Source organism: Syngnathus typhle, linkage group LG2 (assembly GCF_033458585.1).
Source record: "Syngnathus typhle isolate RoL2023-S1 ecotype Sweden linkage group LG2, RoL_Styp_1.0, whole genome shotgun sequence".
Classification (NCBI taxonomy): domain Eukaryota; kingdom Metazoa; phylum Chordata; class Actinopteri; order Syngnathiformes; family Syngnathidae; genus Syngnathus; species Syngnathus typhle.
The window spans coordinates 26545454-26565009 of record NC_083739.1 but is presented as its reverse complement, the minus strand read 5'-3'; the positions used below and the strand labels follow the sequence as shown (position 1 = coordinate 26565009).

At 44.4% G+C, this 19556-nt stretch overlaps 1 protein-coding gene across 5 annotated transcripts in view; it reads left to right on the top strand.

Moving 5' to 3' along the window:
- The first annotated feature begins 17761 nt into the window (after positions 1-17761).
- Positions 17762-19556, top strand: part of LOC133142595 (1-phosphatidylinositol 4,5-bisphosphate phosphodiesterase delta-3-A-like) — a 94944-nt gene continuing 93149 nt past the window's right edge. For 3 of the 5 annotated variants that reach the window (XR_009710225.1, XM_061263950.1, XM_061263940.1), the window contains exon 1: positions 17763-18107. Coding sequence is in view for 3 of the 5 variants with exons in the window: in XM_061263950.1 (XP_061119934.1) it covers positions 18017-18107 (91 nt within the window). In the remaining 2 variants the exon portion in view is untranslated. Of the gene's footprint in view, positions 18108-19556 lie in introns of all 5 variants that reach the window. The other 2 variants (XM_061263959.1, XM_061263920.1) reach the window with 2 other exon arrangements.

The window sequence follows — 19556 nt, the reverse complement described above, 5'->3', positions numbered from 1 at the left end:
CGCTGCGGTTGCGCGACCGCACCAAATTAAGCTCCCTGCGCAGTGCGCACTGAGGTCCACTTAAATTTTAGAAAGTACATCAGGACTTTAAAAATATCTTCTAAATTTCAGCGACGGCTCTGTCACAATAATCGGCCAGCCCGGTGCAGTTGGGCGGTCGGCGGCGCGCTACGGTTGAGCGTTCTCTCGCACGCTCTCTCTCTCGCTCTCTCTAGCTCTCGCACACACGCAAACCGGATATCATACGGAGGCCGCCATTACAGATGCGCAGAACGGATGAGCAAGACACGTCAGCTATATAAAGAGCGAGAGTTCAGTTCTCTACCTAAATCCGTATTACAGGTAATATTTTATTTCACAACACTTTGCCTTGTTCCTTTCTTCTCTGCTGTTCACTTCAAACACGCTCCATGCGCACGGAGCGCGGTGGTGCGTTTACGGGCAGTCGGAGAAATCAACGCCAACAAAGAAAAATTACATCCAGCCTAGTTAAGACTATACCAAAGACTATAAAAATGGGACCCATTGCCTCCCTGCGTGTGTGACGATCATTGGGACTTAAAAAAAAAAAAAAAAAAAAAATTAAATTTTTTTTTAAAAGAAATTCATAAAAATTCGGTGCGTATTATACATGGGTACAAGCTTTTTTCCAGCATCAGCATGCCATTTTTAGGGGTGCGTACTATACATGGGGGCGCACTATACACGGAAAAAAACGGTAAATTTATTGCCCCTCTTCTTCCCGTTGTAAAGCCTTCTTTCCAAAGGCCGGATTGCTCCAGCCCTTTGCTTCGTTGTGTGGGGCACCCCCCAACCCCTGGATCTGCGAGGTCGCAGCCAGTAAGGACAGCCATGTAGTCGGGGAGAGTAAGTGGTGACCCACCACTCTCTAAGCCAGGGGTGGGCAAACTAGGGGCCGCGGGCCACATCCGGCCCACGGGACCGTTTAATCCGGCCCGCCAACCCTGAACAAATTGTATTATTAAACTTTTTTTTTTTGGTCATTTTGCCTGCAATGACTGCGTTTTCCCAGTAGATGGCGAAGCGCTCGCCTGCGCATTTACTACCGGAAGCCGTGTCAGAAAGCTCGGTGCACACTCACAAGTGCGTGTACGGACATGGCGCACTCTCGCTCTATTCGTATCAGTCCCGAATTTAGAGCGTGGGCTTTGACGACAGCGTTCTTATAATTCGCGCGCTGAGCTTTCAGATGCAGTTTTGCGCTAAAGCCACCCACAAACCTTCCCCTGGAATCCTTCCATTAAAATGAGTGGCCCGAAAAAAAAAGAAATGAGTGCCGAATGTTAAAAAAGAGTGGCCAATTTGGCTCGACGTACGCGACGTGACGTTCAGCCACATGAACGTCAACATCAACCCGTCACAGATCAAGGTAAACGGACCAACACCTCGGATCTCGCTTAAGAATTGCCACAACAAATTTTACTCCAGACTATGACGCACTAGCAAAAAAGGGACACCAACAACACTGTTCCCACTGAAAATGAACGGGAGGCTCGCAAGTTTATTGTAAAAAAATGCATTTTGAATATGATTTGTACACATAGCAGGGATTGAAACTAGCGACCATTCTCATTTTCAAACAATGCAGGATGCTCAAGGACATTGATGCACCACCTATTTGCGACTAATCTTAACCTGTAAAGTTCTTAAGGCTTACTTTAAGGAAGTGTTTTCCGTTTCCTCACCTCTGTTACCAGGTGTTTGCGAGTTAAAACTCTGCTCTGATTTTCAGATACCCCTCACCGTGTTGCTGTTTTGATTACTTTATTTGGATGTATGCTTTCACCGATTCTTCAAGATGAAAAATATTTGGTCAGAATGTTTGCCGTTTGATGTGATCTCATAAGATAAACATCTTTCATTAATCTGACCTGCAGGCACTGAAGTGATGGAGATTGTTATTCATAATAACAGTGTCGTATTTTATGAGAATCACTGATAGCAGTTTTTTAGTGAATTATTATTAAGAAAATGTGAATGCTGTTAATGCATTTGTTTTCAAAAAACTTGTTTGGAATATCCATGCTTTACTACCTACTAAAGGCCAAGATCTTTTATGCAATGACCTTTACAGGTCACTTATATGACTTCACACAACGCCTACGTCCATCTGCTCCTGGTCCGGCCCTCCGGTCCATATTTAGAACCCAGTTCGGCCCGCGAGTCAAAAAGTTTGCCCACCCCTGCTCTAAGCCCATCGTTCTCCTTCTCTTGGCTCTGTGCGGGTAGTCCATGGGTGATCACTCCTCGGGGTCGAATGAAGATCTGGTACTTCTCCCTCTCGTTATACAAGATTTCCTTCAGCCCCTCCTCTGTCACTGGCACCTCTCCTGTGACATCATCCAATTTGTCTCTCGGATGCGGCACTCCTCCCGCATGTGGCCTCCGCCCTCCTCGCTGTCACCCTCTGGCACTCTGTCTGATTCGGGGCATCTACAGTCCATTTACAACACATTGTTATCATATATACATATACACAAAAAAAGAATTGTCTCCTCTATTCGTTGTCCCTGCCCGGGGAGTCTGACTGACTCCACTGCTTAGTCAGCTCATCCACAGCGGCCCGTCGATTTTCCTCCCACCGCTGTGGTGGTGGTTTGTCAAACCACAATGTATAATAAGAAGCTGCTCGAGGCAACTCCGCTAATGATGCGTCAGACGCGGACGGCCCTGGTTCCTCAGGACTGGCGTCCACCGTATCGTCTGACATGTCGCTCTCTCGGCAGCCGACCTGTCTCCTAGTCCCGTAGGCTCTTCGCTTTCTCACCGCTAATATTGGACACGACTTGAGGGAGCGGTGGCGGTCCGGTCCCCATCTGGTGTTTCCACTCCCACCACATCCAGGCGTGGGACACGCCTCAAGGGTTCCTGCATACACAGGGCATGCTCCGAGCGAGCGGTGGGTACCGTTTTTTTCCGTGTATAGTGCGCGAAATTTACCTAATTTATTGTCCTAAAATCTGGGGTGCGTATTATACATGGGTACAAAGAAAAAAAAAATTTAATTTTAATTTTTTTTATTTTTTTATTTTTATTTTATTTTTTTAAAGAAAGTCATGGTACAACAAAACCAACAACAGGACTGACCGACAAAGTCGTGGAACAAAAAGACAGGGTGACATTACCAAAGACAGGAACAGAATGACAGTAACACATGCAATGATCCAACGGTGAGCGAGGGGCAGACAGGACTTAGATACAAAACACGTTACATCGATTGAGGTGACACAGGAAGAGAGGGGCGACGCGAACAGAAACTATGGCAACCTAGACACATAGCAAAACTGGGGACGAGACATGACAAATCTCCCCCGAAATAAAACTCACCTTTCTTCTTGTTTGTTGTCAATCGCGCATCGCATTCAGCCATCCTGGCCAACACACTTAGTCAGTAAAATACATAATTGACGACACATCGTTTGATGCGATGGTGCAATCCTTGAGGGTGTGTTATTGTCAAATATTGTTTGTTTTTAATCTCCATCGCGGACCGGACGTCATACGGAGGCCGCCATTACAGATGCGCAGAACAGATGCGCAAGACACGTCAGCTATATTAAGAGCGAGAGTTGTTTTCTTCCTATTAGTTTCAATTCACAGTTTAATTAGCAGTTTCAATCAGCAAATAACAAAATGCGTATTACAGGTAAAATTTTATTTCACAACACTTTGCCTTGTTCCTTTGGTCTCTGCTGTTCATCCTAAAACACAAAGGCGCTCTTTAAGCAATGCGACAGTGAGTGCCCGGCGCGCTGCGGTTGCGCGACCGCACCAAATTAAGCTCCCTGCGCAGTGCGCACTGAGGTCCACTTAAATTTTAGAAAGTACATCAGGACTTTAAAAATATCTTCTAAATTTCAGCGACGGCTCTGTCACAATAATGCTACCAGCGCGGTGCAGTTGGGCGGTCGGCGGCGTGCTACGGTTGAGAGTTCTCTCTTGCGCTCTCTCTCTCGCTCTCGCACACACGCGCACACACGCACACGCGCACACACGCAAACCGGATATCATACGGAGGCCGCCATTACAGATGCGCAGAACGGATGCGCAAGACACGTCAGCTATATAAAGAGTGAGAGTTCAGTTCAGTTCTCTACCTAAATCCGTATTACAGGTAATATTTTATTTCACAACACTTTGCCTTGTTCCTTTCGTCTCTGCTGTTCACTTCAAACACGCTCCATGCGACCGCAATGCTCTCGTATCAGACGCTTGCTCGATCACCTGCTCGTTTGCTGTCCCGTGCGCGCACGGAGCGCGGTGGTGCGTTTACGGGCAGTCGGAGAAATCAACGCCAACAAAAAAAATTACATCCAGCCTAGTTAAGACAATACCAAAGACTATAAAAATGGGACCCATTGCCTCCCTGCGTGTGGGACGATCATTGGGACTTAAAAAAAAAAGAAAAAAAAAAATTTAAACTTTTTTTAAAAAAAAAATCATAAAAATTGGGTGCGTATTATACATGGGTACAAGCTTTTTTCCAGCATCAGCATGCCATTTTTAGGGGTGCGTACTATACATGGGGGCGCACTATACACGGAAAAAAACGGTACTTGACCCTGGTCGGGTGCTACCACTCCCATCACAGCCAGGCATCGGGCAAGCTGCCGGATATAACTTCGTCAAGCACTGGTATGGGGATGGAAACTTCCCGGTTTGGTGACTTGCGCCACTGTCTTCCGCGTTTGGGCCCATCGCTAAATTTTCCCCTTGGTCTTCCGTAGTTTTGGGGAGAGAAGTGGTTAAATCCTTTAATTCTCCCGCCCCGCGTTTTTCAACGTCGTTCTCCTTAGTCAATATCGATTGGAGCAGGCCACCGAAATGGTGACCTGGTCCTCCGTCACTTGGAACCCCAAGTAATCCACTTGGAACCGGGCTAGTTGGCATTTCTTGAGATTCAGCTTCAGACCTGCAGCGGAGACTCGTTCCACAACTCTTTGCAGCAAGTCTAGATGTTCCTCTTCTGTGTCATTTGAAACAAACACATCATCGATATACACGGTGACATCCAAGCCATCCAAAACTTGTAAGACAGCTGATTGAAACACATTCGGGGAATTCTTGTATCCTTGCGGCAATCTTTGCCACACGTACGACTTCCCCCTGTGTGTAAATTCTGTTTTCCCTGTTTTGGCTAGTCGTAATGAAAAAAATCCATTTGCCAAGTCAATGCATGACTTTTATTTTCTCACTCTCAGCGTCTTGAGGGATGCCTGGGGATTTATGAGGCTCACCCGATTAGCCACCGTCCGGCGGTTAAGAACTTTAAAGTTGATCACCGGCCTCCAGCCTCCCCCGGTCGCCTCTGGTTTCTTTACTGCTTGAATTGAGCTATTGGTCACCGGATTTGGCTCTTCCCGAATGATGCCAAGCTGTAAAAGTTCCTTTACAATTGTTTCCATTTCAGCCACTGCGTCAGGGTTCAGGGGGTATTGTCTTACCGGTGGATGAACTCCCCCCTCAATTGTGTGGATGTACTTTGATCCAAGGTCTCCACAGTCGTTCTTGAAATACGCCACGGCTGCTTTCTCCAATATATTGGTCAGTTTCTGCTTTCCGTCCGGGGACAGGTCGCTGTCCTGGACCAGTTGGCTCTTGACGGTCTCTACATCCACAGGCTTGTACCACTCATTAAGTGGCATAATTATTGTCGGGCCCACACGGACTGTTTTTGCTCTTATCATTTCCAATCTTGTTTTTACTGACAGACGCTGGTGTTTCGGTTTTTGTAGATCCTCTGCATCTCTCAAAGTCAATAGATTATGGGGCCCTTTGACCCAAACTATTCCTTTCCGAATTCCAATGGGCATATTAGTCACTGATCCATCTGCCACCATCACAGTTAGGTGTCCTATTCTTTTTAAGGCTTTGCGGGTCATTGACACCTCGGCTCTGGTATCCACCAAATAAGGAGCTCCTTCGATTTCATCATAGAGGTTGTCTCCATCCCTGTAGACACCCGTCAGGGTGACCCGCGCCTCTTCTTCACTCATTTCCAGGGCCCAGCAGGGGCTGGAGCCTTGCGAGCCTTCGCCAGGCCTTCTTCTCATCTGGTGACATCTTGTCATATACGTCTTTTGCCACGTAACCTGTTGGATTTACTTTACTACTCATCGATTTTGGCCTGCCCTGAGTGTTCTGCCTCTGGTCATCATTAGACTTTTGCCCCTTCTCATAAGTTGGCTTTGGTGGTGGCTTCCACCCTGCCTGCGTTTCTTCTGTGCGAGAGCGAGCACTGCCCGATGGATTTGGCTTTTTTCTCTCCATGTAGTGTTTTGTTACTCTGTCCCATTTCTTTATGGATTCTTCGATTCGTGCCAGAGTTGCCTCCGCACCCAATTTCACAAAAGTCGTGTCTTTGTCCTCGGTAACTGCTCTCAAAACTCGCACATATGTGTTTGGGCTTACCACTTGCTTCAACTTTTGCCACACATTCAACAAGGTGAGACCCTGTTTTAGTGCTTCTTTAGCTCTGGTTATATGCACATCTTCGTCATCTTCTTCGTCATTCACCCATCTTTGATAGGCTTCCTGTGCTGTCTCATCTTGGCCGATGGGCTCGGCTGTAATGTATTGCAGCCGCATCTTTTTTGACAATTCTCCACCCGGACCGTCTTTGATTACTGGCCAAGTTGCCGATAAATATTCCTTGACACTTTCCTTCTGGTACTTAACGCCACCATGCCTTTTAGGGTCTTAAAGGCTCTTGTTTCTCTTTCCATGTCGTTTGCGGGCATCCCTGTGTTATCCAGGTAAGTCGCTCCCATCTGCGTGGTGTTCGGCTGAGCCTGCTGGGTGGAGTTTGCAATTATGTTGGTTTGTGTGGACATAGCGGGATTAGCAGCGTGTATGTCCAGGTCATTGCACGCTCTCAGTTCTTCTTGAGCGGCATTATACACGCCCTGCTTCATCCTTCGCAATAGTACATCAAACGTTATAGTCACAAAGCCTTCTCTAAAATCTTTTGTCAAGTCGGTGTAACTTACTAGAGTATGGTAGGCTGGTGTGTTTAACACGTTCATTGCCTCCCTGTAAGTTAATTTCACCGGGACGTCTATATTCCTTTCTATTTTTTCCCACTGCTAATTAAACTGTGAATTGAAACTAATAGGAAGAAAACAACTCTCGCTCTTTATATAGCTGACGTGTCTTGCGCATCCGTTCTGCGCATCTGTAATGGCGGCCTCCGTATGACGTCCGGTCCGAGATGGAGGTTAAAAAACAAACAATATTTGACAATAACACACTATCAAGGATTGCACCATCGCATCAAACGATGTGTCGTCAATTATGAATTTTACTAAGTGTGTTGGGCAGGATGGCTGAATGCGATGCGCAATTGACAACAAACAAGAAGAAAGGTGATTTCAAGTATTATTTCGGGGGAGATTTGTCATGTCTCGCCAGTTTTGTGTCTAGGTTGCCATAGTTTCTGTTCGCGTCGCCCCTCTCTTCCTGTGTCACCTCAATCGATGTAACGTGTTTTGTATTTAAGTCCTGTCTGCCCCTCGCTCACCGTCGGATCATTGCATGTGTTACTGTCATGATGTCTGTTTGCTTTCTGTTCCTGTCTTTGGTAATGTCACCCTGTCTTTTTGTTCCACGACTTTGTCGGTCAGTCCTGTTGTTGGTTTTGTTTTCTAAAAAAAAAAAAAAAAAAAAAAAATTTAAAAGTTTTTGTACCCATGTATAATGCGCACCACAGATTTTAGGACAATAAATTCGTTAAATTTTGCGCACTATACACGGAAAAAAACGGTATTAGATTTGTTAGTTTCCATCAGGTCACCCCTATGTCAAGCTTTAACACCATCTCCTGGTGACATTTTGGAATTACTACATGTTTTGGGATAGCCAATGTGCCTGGGCCAAATTTGATACCCAATTCTACACCATCTTGAACCACCATACCACTTGACAGGTGCGATTGGTTTCGGAATGGGCTGAAAATTTGGCCGAGTGAAACCAGTGAATGAGGCGGGAGCAGACTGAGGAAGGGACGTAGGTTCTGCCATGTAGACCAGTACCAGGATCGGATTCATGAAGCTGAGCCTGTGAGACCAGTTCTTTGATGTCCCAGGAAGGGGAGCTTATTGTGCAACTGGGGGAAAGGATGGGAACTGGTTGAACCGGGAGAAGAACAAGGACCAGCGAAACTGTCGAGAATTCAGGCGTTTGACAGACTGTAGTGTCAAGTGGCATGGTGGTTCGAGTTTTGCCAATATTGTGTATTATGTATAATGCGCCCCCATGTATAATACACACCCTAAAAGTGGCATGTTGATGCTGGAAAAAAGCCTGTACCCATGTATAACACGCACCCAAATTTTGACTCCTACTTAAGTCCGTAAACGTAAAAGTTTTTCAGAAAAAAGATCATCTTTGGGAACAACCGGATGTTATTCTGCCGGTCAGTATCACTGCGCATGCGCTAGCAAACTCGATAGCGAAGAAATGTTTCGGATTTGTGTAAGGTACATTGTGACAGCAAACGAGCAGGTGATCGAGCAAGCGTCTGATACGAGAGCATTGTGTTCGTATGGAGCGTGTTTGAAGTGAACAGCAGATAAGAAAGCACATCTTTAATGGCGGCTTCTGTATGATATCCGGATAAAAAAATAAAAATAAATAAATTGTACCCATGTATAATGCGCACCCCAGATTTTAGGACAATAAATTAGTTAAATTTTGCGCATTATACATGGAAAAAAACGGTATTTAGTAAAAGGGACAATTCATTTCATATAAAGATTTTTATAATTTACGTCTTCTCCTTTGCACTAATACAAATGAAAAAAGTGGACTTATTGTTAGTTCTACGTAATTTTGGAATACGTTTACTGGTCTGGCCCCCTTGAGATCCGATTAAGTTGTATGCGGCCCCCAGACCAAAATGAGTTTGACACCCGTGGTTTAAAGGGTAAAATTCTGTACTTTAGCCCCTCTGCAGTAACGCAGTATGTAGGGGAGACGAGAATTTATTTAAGCCGGTACGGAAATTAGATTCGTTCTGAGTCTAACCACTGTTCAGGTAACTAATCTATTGTTAGATTAATTCCATCATTTCCGGATGCCAGTCCCTTTTAAAGCAACAGGATCTTGGTGTTGAGTAATTCCTTTTCGACACCCGGGATCAAATTGATCGCGGCCGTTTCAGCGGCTCTTCCTTCCTATAATGATTGGGGCTTTTGTTAACCGCTCGGAATAGATTTAGCTGTCTTTGTTAATACCGCAGGAACTCGTTTATTTACACTAGCGTGCACCACACTAGCTGAGCTCAAGTTAACGGTTTTCGAACCAGAACCTAATGTCAAGAATTAAAGCTGTCTTCGTTTAAAAAAGAACTGGACGGTTTAAAGTATGACTATGATAGAGAAACAAAAGAGATTCAAAGTATAAAAGATCAAAATAATCATTAATCGAAATTATAAAGTAGAAATTTAATGAATAAGCAAGAAAAAGAATTACAAGTTTCAATTGTTCGAACAACTAACAATAATTTCCACTCACCCTTCTCAATAGAGCAAAAATGATGCAGTCTCGAAGTTCTCTCGATTGAAAACTCAAAAATATAGTAAAAAAGGGTAAGAGGCTAGGGGTCTAAAATGCTGTTTGGTGGAAAAGTCGAGTGATCAGTTCTCCTTGTTCCAAAATCCGAATTCTGTTTAAAAGAACAGGCTGGCCTAAAGAAGGGAGATGCCGACGCCCTAAAAATGGCCCCTCTCTCCTGCACCGAAGTCTGCATCTCAATTACGGGAAGGCTCAGTTACAGTCTCCGCTAATTCTGAGTTCTTACTCTTGCGTTCTCCTCTTTTTAATCTTTTAGGTTGCCCTGGTTACAAAGTCGTTGCTACACTAAAGGGAGGGGAAATTGTTACTGTAGCAATGCTGATTAGTAGGGGTGTAACGATTCATCGATACACATCGATTAATCGAAATAATGCTCTACGATTTGTTGGCATCGATGCTAAACATAAACATCGATCTATATCGCCCGTTTTTGACCTCAGACATTAGACGCGACTTTATTTTGAAATCCAGTTCATTGTTGCTTGCTTCCTCTTTCCGGGAGCAGTGCGCGGCGTGTTGTGTTGTGAGCAGAGCAGGCACGCGAAAGGGGAGCCGACAACTACGCGGCTCCTGAGCTAGTGCTATGGCTAGTGTTGATAAAGTTCAGTGTTAAAATAAGCACTTTATATACTACAATACTCTTGTAATTTCCTAAATAAAGAGTTTGCAGTACCTTGTTGATTTTGCGTATTAATTGTTATAAATCAGGATATTGTTCTATATCGATCGTAGAGCACTATATCGCGATGTATCATGAATGAATCACAGCAGTCTTTAAGATAACGGCAAATATCGTATTGTGCTTCTTTGTATCAATATGATATCGTATTGTGACAAAACCCGCGATTTACACCCCTACTGATTAGTTAACAAATGTTATGTGGTGCGAGGCCTTAGCCGATTTGTGACTCCAGCAGTGCAGAGTCTGTCCTGTTGTTCCTCAGCTGGTTGGCAGCCGGTTGGCTGACTCGTCCTTGATTAGATATCTCGAAGCGTGTCGAGTGCCGTTTTGCTGTGGAACACTGCAACTAGACTTTCTTGCTAAGGGACAAGCCTGAAGGAACAGATGGCGCCCGCGATGCCAAGCCGTCTGCCTCGCTCCTTTGCTGTTAAGTCTTTTTCCCTGCTCCTGCTGCTTTCTGCCTTCCAATATGTTTCTGCTCTGCTGACATATGATCGCTAGGGGTGTAACGATTCATCGATACACATCGATTAATCGATATAATGCTCTACGATTTATTGGCATCGATGCTAAACGTAAACATCGATTTATATCGCCATGTTTGACCTCGGACATTAGACGCAACTTTATTTTGAAATCCGGTTCATTGTTGCTTGCTTCCTCTTTCCGGGAGCAGTGTGTTGTGTTCTGAGCAGAGCAGGCACGTGAAAGGAGAGTCAACTAGTACGCGGCTCCTGGGCTGGTGCTATGGCTAGTGTCCAAAGTGACGAGGATATTTGCTCCCCTTTAGGCTTCAAGTCATTCGTTTGGAAGCACTTTGGATTCCAAAGAAAAGATGGCTCAACGGACAAGACACGTGCAGTTTGTAAATCCTGCCATGCGATGATCAAATATTCAGGGACCACAAATCTCGCCGCACATTTAAAGAAAAAACACCACATCAAAGTTCAGTGTTAAAATAAGCACTTTGTATACTACAATACTCTTGTAATTTCCTAAATAAGGAGTTTGCAGTACCTTGTTGATTTTGCGTATGAATTGTTATAAATCAGGATATTGTTCTATATTTTTTATTTAAAAAAAAAAAAAAAATCGATCGTAGAGCACTATATCGTGATGTATCGTGAATGAATCACAGCAGGCTTTAAGATATTGGCAAATATCGTATCGAGGTTCTTTGTATCGATATGATATCGTATCGTGACAAAACCTGCGATTTACACCCCTAATGATCGCCAAACCCTCCTCGACCTTAGGGCTTGGTTTAAATCCCCATTGCTACCTGATCGCCCATTTTTCAATCAGCAAACACCGGTGCTGGCGGACATTCCTGAACACCTGCGCCGACTGTCTACTGTGTTTCCCCGGAGGGATTGCGACCAAAAGACCCGTTTCGACACCAGCTGTCATGCCCTCTCCCCTAGAGAAAGCGCTCTAGAACATGAGGGAGACGTGCCGGTGTGATTGTCCACCTCAAAGCTCACCTGAGTGTCTCCCCCTCGGCTGAGCTGCGCCGCGGATTTTCTCCTCATGTCCGGTTTGTATGCAGCCGTTGGATCCAGCCCATCTTTCTGGTACCAGCCCCGCTGATTACTCCGGTAAACGGGCCTGCTACCCTGGCGCAGCTTAAAACTGGAACATTACGGAGAAAGCTTGTTTACATCCAGCCTCTCGACGCCGGCTCCATCTCGCCGCCTGGTCCTCCGCTCTTCCGGTTGCATCACTGACACGTCATCAGAGTGCCGACACCGCGGTAAGGAATAGCGCTGGAAACATCGCGAGACTTGGCCATACTGTCTGTCGAGGGAGGAGAGGTGTGGATCCAAGCCTGCTCTGTCCCATCCAGAGATCTACTGATCAATTCCAAATTAATACTGAACTTTTCAATGCTCAGTCCCTGTCAAATAAATCAAGCTTGGTCTATGATCACATTCTTGATAAAGATATTGACCTGATGCGCCTCACTGAGACCTGGCACCAAACTCAGGTTTTTTCATCATTAAATGAAGCCTGTCCCCCTGATTACAGTTACTTGCAGAGAGCTCGATGCACTGGCCAAGGTGGTGGCCTGGCAGTGATCTACTGCGACACTCTAAAGTAGGGGTGCCCAAACTTTTTTCATGGAGGGCTACATGCAGAAAAATATATGAAAAGCCGGGCCACTCACTAGAGATGAGGTTTATTGCCTCACCTCTAGTGTATTAAAGTTAACAAAATCAAATTTCAAACGTAGGTAAGTTATGCTTAATAATTGAATATGCTTAAAGGAAAACAAACACTACATCACAACTTTCCATTAATGGATTTTTATTTATATTTGTATCAAAAAGGATTGGCAGCTCATTTTCAAAACAGCAGCCTTAGATTGCCTCTTAGTCAGGATGGTGATCCCTCTTCATAGCCCTGTATAAAGGGAGAAAATACCGTTTTTTCCATGTATAATGCGCACAATTTAACTAATTTATTGTCCTAAAATCTGGGGTGCGCATTATACATGGGTACAATTTTTTTTTCATTTTTATTTTATTTATTTTTTTGTAATAAAATCATGGTACAACAATTTTTGAAGAAAATCTTGTCACGGATGGAGTGTGGAAAGGAGCAGGGCGACCAAGTGCAGCTTGGACCAGGGTTCATTGGAGGAACTCAAAACACAGACTTGGTGAACTAACATAACTCTCTAACAAAACCAACAACAGGACTGACCGACAAAGACGTGGAACAAAAAGACAGGGTGACATTACGCGCTATGGATCCGATGCGAATAGTCCTCTTCTTGACTGACAATGAATGTGATAGTTTAATACAATCAGCAAATAAAAAAATGCGTATTACAGGTAATATTTTATTTCACAACACTTTGCCTTGTTCTTTTTGTCTCTGCTGTTCACTTCACATACGCTCCATACGAACGCAATGCTCTCGTATCAGACGCTTGCTCGATCACCTGCTCGTTTGCTGTCACAATGTACCCTACACAAATCTGAAACACTTTTTGCGGCTCCGGGTCACAACGAGGGGCAAGTTTTGGTTTCCAAGGGTGTTTCTATTCTTCTTCAACTTCTCTCCCGTACAGAGCCGCCTTTTTCACATGTCCGCACGTCACTTTCCTCTTTTCATTTTAAACGATTCTTCAGAGAATCATCACACTGCATTTCGATAAATTCCAATTGGAGACTGTCTTCCACTTTTTCTGCATCCATTTTCTGGTTTCTGTTCCTGTCTTTGGTAATGTCACCCTGTCTTTTTGTTCCACGACTTTGTCGGTCAGTCCTGTTGTTGGTTTTGTTGTACCATGACTTTCTTTAAAAAATAAATAAAAAAATAATAAAAAAAAAATAAAAAAAATAAAAATTGTACCTATGTATAATGCGCACCCCAGATTTTAGGACAATAAATTAGTTAAATTTTGCGCACTATACACGGAAAAAAACGGTAATACCATTTACATCGGTAACTATTCTTCTGGCTCCCCTCTCGACGGCAGCATCCACCGCTTTCTCCAGGATTCTTGTCATCATCTTCAGGTAGTCCTGCTGGTTCAGGTCCGCCCGCCACTTCTGCATGACGGCATATATTATCAAAGTCAAAAGTCAAAGTCAAAGTCAGCTTTATTGTCAATCCCTTCATATGTCAAGACACACAAAGAAACCGAAATCCCGTTTCCTCCATCCCACGGTGACGAGACACAGTACACTATAAACACACAAGTAGACGACACAAAATAAAAACAAGAAGGCACAAACAATAACTAATAAATAAATAAAATGAGTGATGAATAAATATAAACAAATAACCCAATAAATAAGAGGAGCAAAACTGAGCCAGTGTGCGTACAGCAGACAGTAAGCATAGCGCAAAGTACAGGACGCTACGCAGAAAGGGGGGACGAGTTCAGGATCCTAACAGCCTGGAGTATGAAGCTGTTGGAGAGTCTGGTGGTGCGGGAGCGCAGGCTCCTGTACCTCTTCCCAGAGGGCAGAAGCTCAAACAAAGAGTGAGCGGGGTGACTCACATCACTCACAATCGTGGTCGCCTTGCGGGTGAGATGGGAGGTGTAAATGTCCTTCAAGGAGGGGAGCGAAGCACCAATAATCTTACCAGCCGTGTTCACTATGCGCTGCAGGGCCTTCAAGTTGTAGTCAGTGCAGCCGCCACCCCAAACAGCAATACAGCTGGAGAGGACGCTCTCAATGGTGCCGCGGTAAAATGTAGTCATGACGGCCGGAGGAGCGTTCGCTCGCCTGAGGTTCCGCAGGAAGCACAGGCGGCGCTGGGCTTTCTTTGCCAGTGATGCGGTGTTGGTGGACCAGGAGAGATCCTCACTGATGTGCATCCCCAGGAACTTGGCGCTGCTCACTCTCTCCACCACAGCACCGTCGCTGGTCAGCGGCAGGTGTTGGGTGTGACCCTTCCGGAAGTCCACAACAATCTCCTTGGTCTTGTCGACGTTCAGCAGGAGGTTGTTGTCACTGCACCACGTGGCCAGAAGGTCTACCTCAGACCTGTATTGAGTCTCGTCGCCCTCGGTGATGAGACCCACCAGAGTCGTGTCGTCGGCATATTTCAGCACGCGGTTGCTGCTGTAAGTTGCAGTGCACTCATGCGTCAGCAGGGTGAAGAGCAGCGGACTGAGCACGCAGCCTTGGGGGGCCCCCGTGCTCAGCGTGATGCTGGCGGAAATATTGTCGCCAACACGTACTACCTGAGGCCTCTGACAGAGGAAGTCCAGTAGCCAGTTGCAGAGGTAGGTACTGAGGCCCAGCTTGTCGAGTTTGCAGATGAGTCGTTGTGGCACAATGGTGTTGAAGGCAGAACTGAAGTCCAATACGTGTAGCTCGCTAGTTTAATGTAACTTAGCGCTTTGTGCATGAATAAAATTAGCATGAATAGACCCTCATCATGGAAAATGCTAGAAGAAATGCATGAAACTGACAACAAAAGAGAGACTGAGAAAGTGTGTTGTTGTCCCTGCACCACGTGGTCAGAAGGTCAACCTCCAGCCTGTATTGAGTCTCGTCGCCCTTGGTGATGAGACCCACCAGAGTCGTGTCGTCAGCAAATTTCACTATGCGGTTGTCACTGTAGGTTGCAGTGCAGTCATGCGTCAGCAGGGTGAAGAGCAGCGGATTGAGCATGCAGCCTTGGGGGGCCCCCATGCTCAGCGTGATGCTGGCCGAGATTTTGTCGCCAACACGTACCACCTGAGGCCTCTGACAGAGGAAGTCCAGTAGCCAGTTGCAGAGGTAGGTACTGAGTGAAGAGCAGCGGATTGAGCATGCAGCCTTGGGGGGCCCCCATGCTCAGCGTGATGCTGGCCGAGATTTTGTCGCCAACACGTACCACCTGAGGCCTCTGACAGAGGAAGTCCAGTAGCCAGTTGCAGAGGTAGGTACTGAGGCCCAGCTTGTCGAGTTTGCAGATGAGTCGTTGTGGCACAATGGTGTTGAAGGCAGAACTGAAGTCCACAAACAGCAATCTCACATACGAGTCCCTTCTCTCCAGGTGGGTGAGGGCCGAATGCAGGGCAGAGCAGATGGCATCCTCAGAGGACCGTTTGACTCGGTACGCAAACTCAGTGGGGGTGTGTTACTGTGAGTACAGCATTAAAACTTCATCTTTCTGACTTGTAGGATGCCCAGACCGCAGTAAAATGCGGGGTGCACTCAGAATTGCTTGCAAAGGCAATCACTATCGTGCAACAATAGCTGACTTTGGTCGAGAGGCCATCGCAACTCGCTTCCAGGTTAACTTCCCGAATCCAGATGTGGATGTTAGGGCAAAGTTCAGTAATCTTGTGTTTTGTGACTGCAGATTCGTCACAAGCCACATAAAAATCGTTGGACTGCAAAACTGTTCAAATCATCAATAAAATAACATGGAACAAAACTCCCTATTACATTTCCTGGCTGCAAGAAATTGCAAACAGTAAAAATAGATTAAAAATATAACCGTAGAATGCGGGATTGTAACCTGTGATGCAAAATAATAAAGAATACCGGGCTGACCACCATAACCCAAAGTCAGCTGTCATTGTATAATAGTGATAGAAATGTTGCGTACTTTTCTAAAACCCATTGTATATTTTGGTTACAAGGTAGACCTGGCGGGCTAAAGTAGGGTGACCAGATTTGGGGTTCTTTTGTGGGGGTGTTCGGGGGGTTCGTTTTTTTTGGAAGGGGGGGGTCATTATTTTTGATGAGGGGTCATTCGTGTAATGTAATGACACATATAACATGGTGTCTGTATAGAAATTGCATTTATTGGCCCGAATAACACAAAACATATATACAATAACAAAAACATATTGACACTAACAAAAACATATGTGTACGCTGACATTTTCGAGTTTTATAGTGGTACACTAAGTAAAAAAAGACAAAGGAAATACGGTCATCGGTGCAACATTTGAAGAGAAAAAAAGGCCTTCTCTTCAGTCCTCCTCTTCCGGGGTGCGTTGGCACCTTTATTTGCCACAGCACGTACTAAGTGCCTGCCTTGCATGTCAAGCACTCAGCTTCTTAAGGATCACGACCCTGGCGAAGGCTCGGTAATTTTTTATTCAACTCCTCGGTGAACGTGCATTTTCGTTTCGGCATTGCTTGTAAACACTCGGTGTACACTGGCCAGCCCACCTTACTTCGTAGCAAAGTGACAAGATTTGAGGAGAAGGGCTTGCCTTATTTGCGAACAATACAGAAAAACTTGAAATTGAGTGAAATGGAACGGAGTGGCAATTCTATTGACAATGTACTGTACATGTATTACGTTTGAGGCAGTCCAACAAAATCCCGGACAATTTTGAAATTCCCCCCGGATATTTTTTCAAAAACATTCATTCTCAAAACCAGAACATGTCCGAGAAAAACAGGACGTCTGGTCACCCTAGCTGAAGTAGCAGAAAATCTATTTACGGTAGCTGTGGTTAAAGTAGCTGATCTGTCTGGCACTTATCAAACAACTTCAATAAGGAAGCGACCACAGCATCAGGGATTCGTGCGTCTAAATCCGGAAAGGGGTTGTCTATTCTTTTTTTATTTGCAGAAGAGCAATCTTCGACAGGAATTGGAGTCAGATTACGTGACTAGGACGCGGTTGTCTAATGTTAACCAATGGAAGGATTTGGCAGTTGGGGGGGTCAATATCTGCCTGTAAAATAGGGGTTGGCTGATAGTGTAGTGATAGTGTGACAGATACTCGCTTGTCTTGTGTGCAGGCACCATGAGTTCGATTCCCGCATATGACGCGCGCGTGCGTGCTTGTGCGCGCGCGATTAAATAAATAAATCTGTCTGTAAAATATCCTGATGTCAACAAAACACATAATTAATATCTCGTTGGTTGCCACACTATCGCTGCTCATTGTCTAAAATTAAACGACAGTTATCCGATTAGCGTTTGCCAGCCGTCAAGTTACTGTCCTTCAATGATGCCAAACCGGAAATGAAATCCAGATATATATCAGTACCTTTTCGAATTTTTATTTTGAGAGCGATGCCTAAAGCGCGTTACTGTTACTTAACGTTTGCTCAATTTATACCTACAGATACAGTATTGGTGAATGATGTCATCGCATGGTTTCGTGTGTTTAATAAAGCTGTATTTTGTGACGTCAGCAACAAGAAGGTTGGATAAACGAGGTATCGACTGCGGCAGGGTATAAATCGTATGCGCGCTGAGCAAGCAACCATAAAGTAGACAGCAGTGATAGAAGGGAAGCAAAATCCTCCTCCTAAATATTATGTTGGGAAACAGAAGGAAAGCAGTCCCCGTGGATAAGACCAGGAGTACGATGTCCAACTCTAAAGCCATTGATCCGCTAAGAAGTCTTGGTAAGAATTTTGCGTGTGTTGTTCGCAAACTCATGCTGGAATGTTTTTTAATTGGTTGCCATCCTTAAAAACCGTTATCAAAGTGACTTAGATGATAGCTGTTTTGAATGTGAATTTGTCAAATACAATGCAAATTATTCCCTGATTCGTTTGACCCACAGGAGTTGCTGACGAGATTAAAATAAATGGATTTTTATTTTTAATCATTTACAGCAGCACCATAAGTGGTTATACCCCACAGATTAGAGAGAGAGAGAGAGAGAGAGAGAGAGAGAGAGAGAGAGAGAGAGAGAGAGAGAGAGAGAGAGAGAGAGAGAGAGAGAGAGAGAGAGAGAGAGAGAGAGAGAGAGAGAGAGAGAGAGAGAGAGAGAGATTAGCATCCTGGAGGATTGATTGATTGATTTTACGGGACATAAACGCATCACAGAAAGAGTCAAACGTTTGGAAGTAAAAAAGGAAAATGAATGTTGTTCAAGACATTTTTTGTGTTCAAACGGGGTAGTAAAAGACAAAACGACAAAACGCATCTAATGTAGTCCAACCCTCTTGTTTTGTATCATATTCACACATTGGCACGTTATTTATTTGTTTACAAAATAAATAAATAGATCCCAAAGCAAAATTAGACTGATGACAAACCCCACACCTATTAACACAAATATAGTCGAGTCTTGTAAACTATTTCAAATAAACATAGTATGTACAAGAAAAAAAACCCAAAACAAACAATAGCCTTTTATTAGTTGATCACTAAATACCTTCTGCTATTAAAGTGCATGATAATGCATATATTTAAATGTTATTATTAGATTGGTCGTTAGTATTCACAGCCAGAGTGGTGGCTAATTTCATATAATTGATTCTTCGGGTCAAGTTTATTTTAAAAATCCAAGGTCTTATGTCCAATATATCGAAATGTTAATTAGATTTCTTCATTGTTCATTGATTTCTTTATTGTGCCTTCATTTATTGTTGTTTGTTCATTTGTTTCTTACAGTTTTTTGTTGTTCAAATATGGTTTGCATATTTTTATAATGCTCAGTTTGTTTACATTGATTCATTTTAATGTCATCAAACTTTCTTCTGTGTGGACCTTTACTTCTTGTAGTTCCTTTGTGATGTTATCAATGATTGTGTTGTCCAGGATCATTTTGACAAAATATATCAAATGTTCTTGCTGTTGATTCAATAGTGCCGTAAAAACCTCTGTTTGTTGTTTCAGTAAATCGTTAACCTGTGATAATGTTAGATTGTCCTCTTCATGCTTTAGCTCTGGGTTTTTGTTTTGGTGCCATGACTACGACAGAGATTGGGTGTAGCCTGGTTGTCACTCGGCTGAGCGTTGTGTGGAGGCTTGTGATCGCTGATGGTAGTAATTAGCCGCTTCTTACCAAGCTGCAAACTTCTCGCCGGGCCGCTAATGGTGGTCGGCTACTTCTCTATATCGTT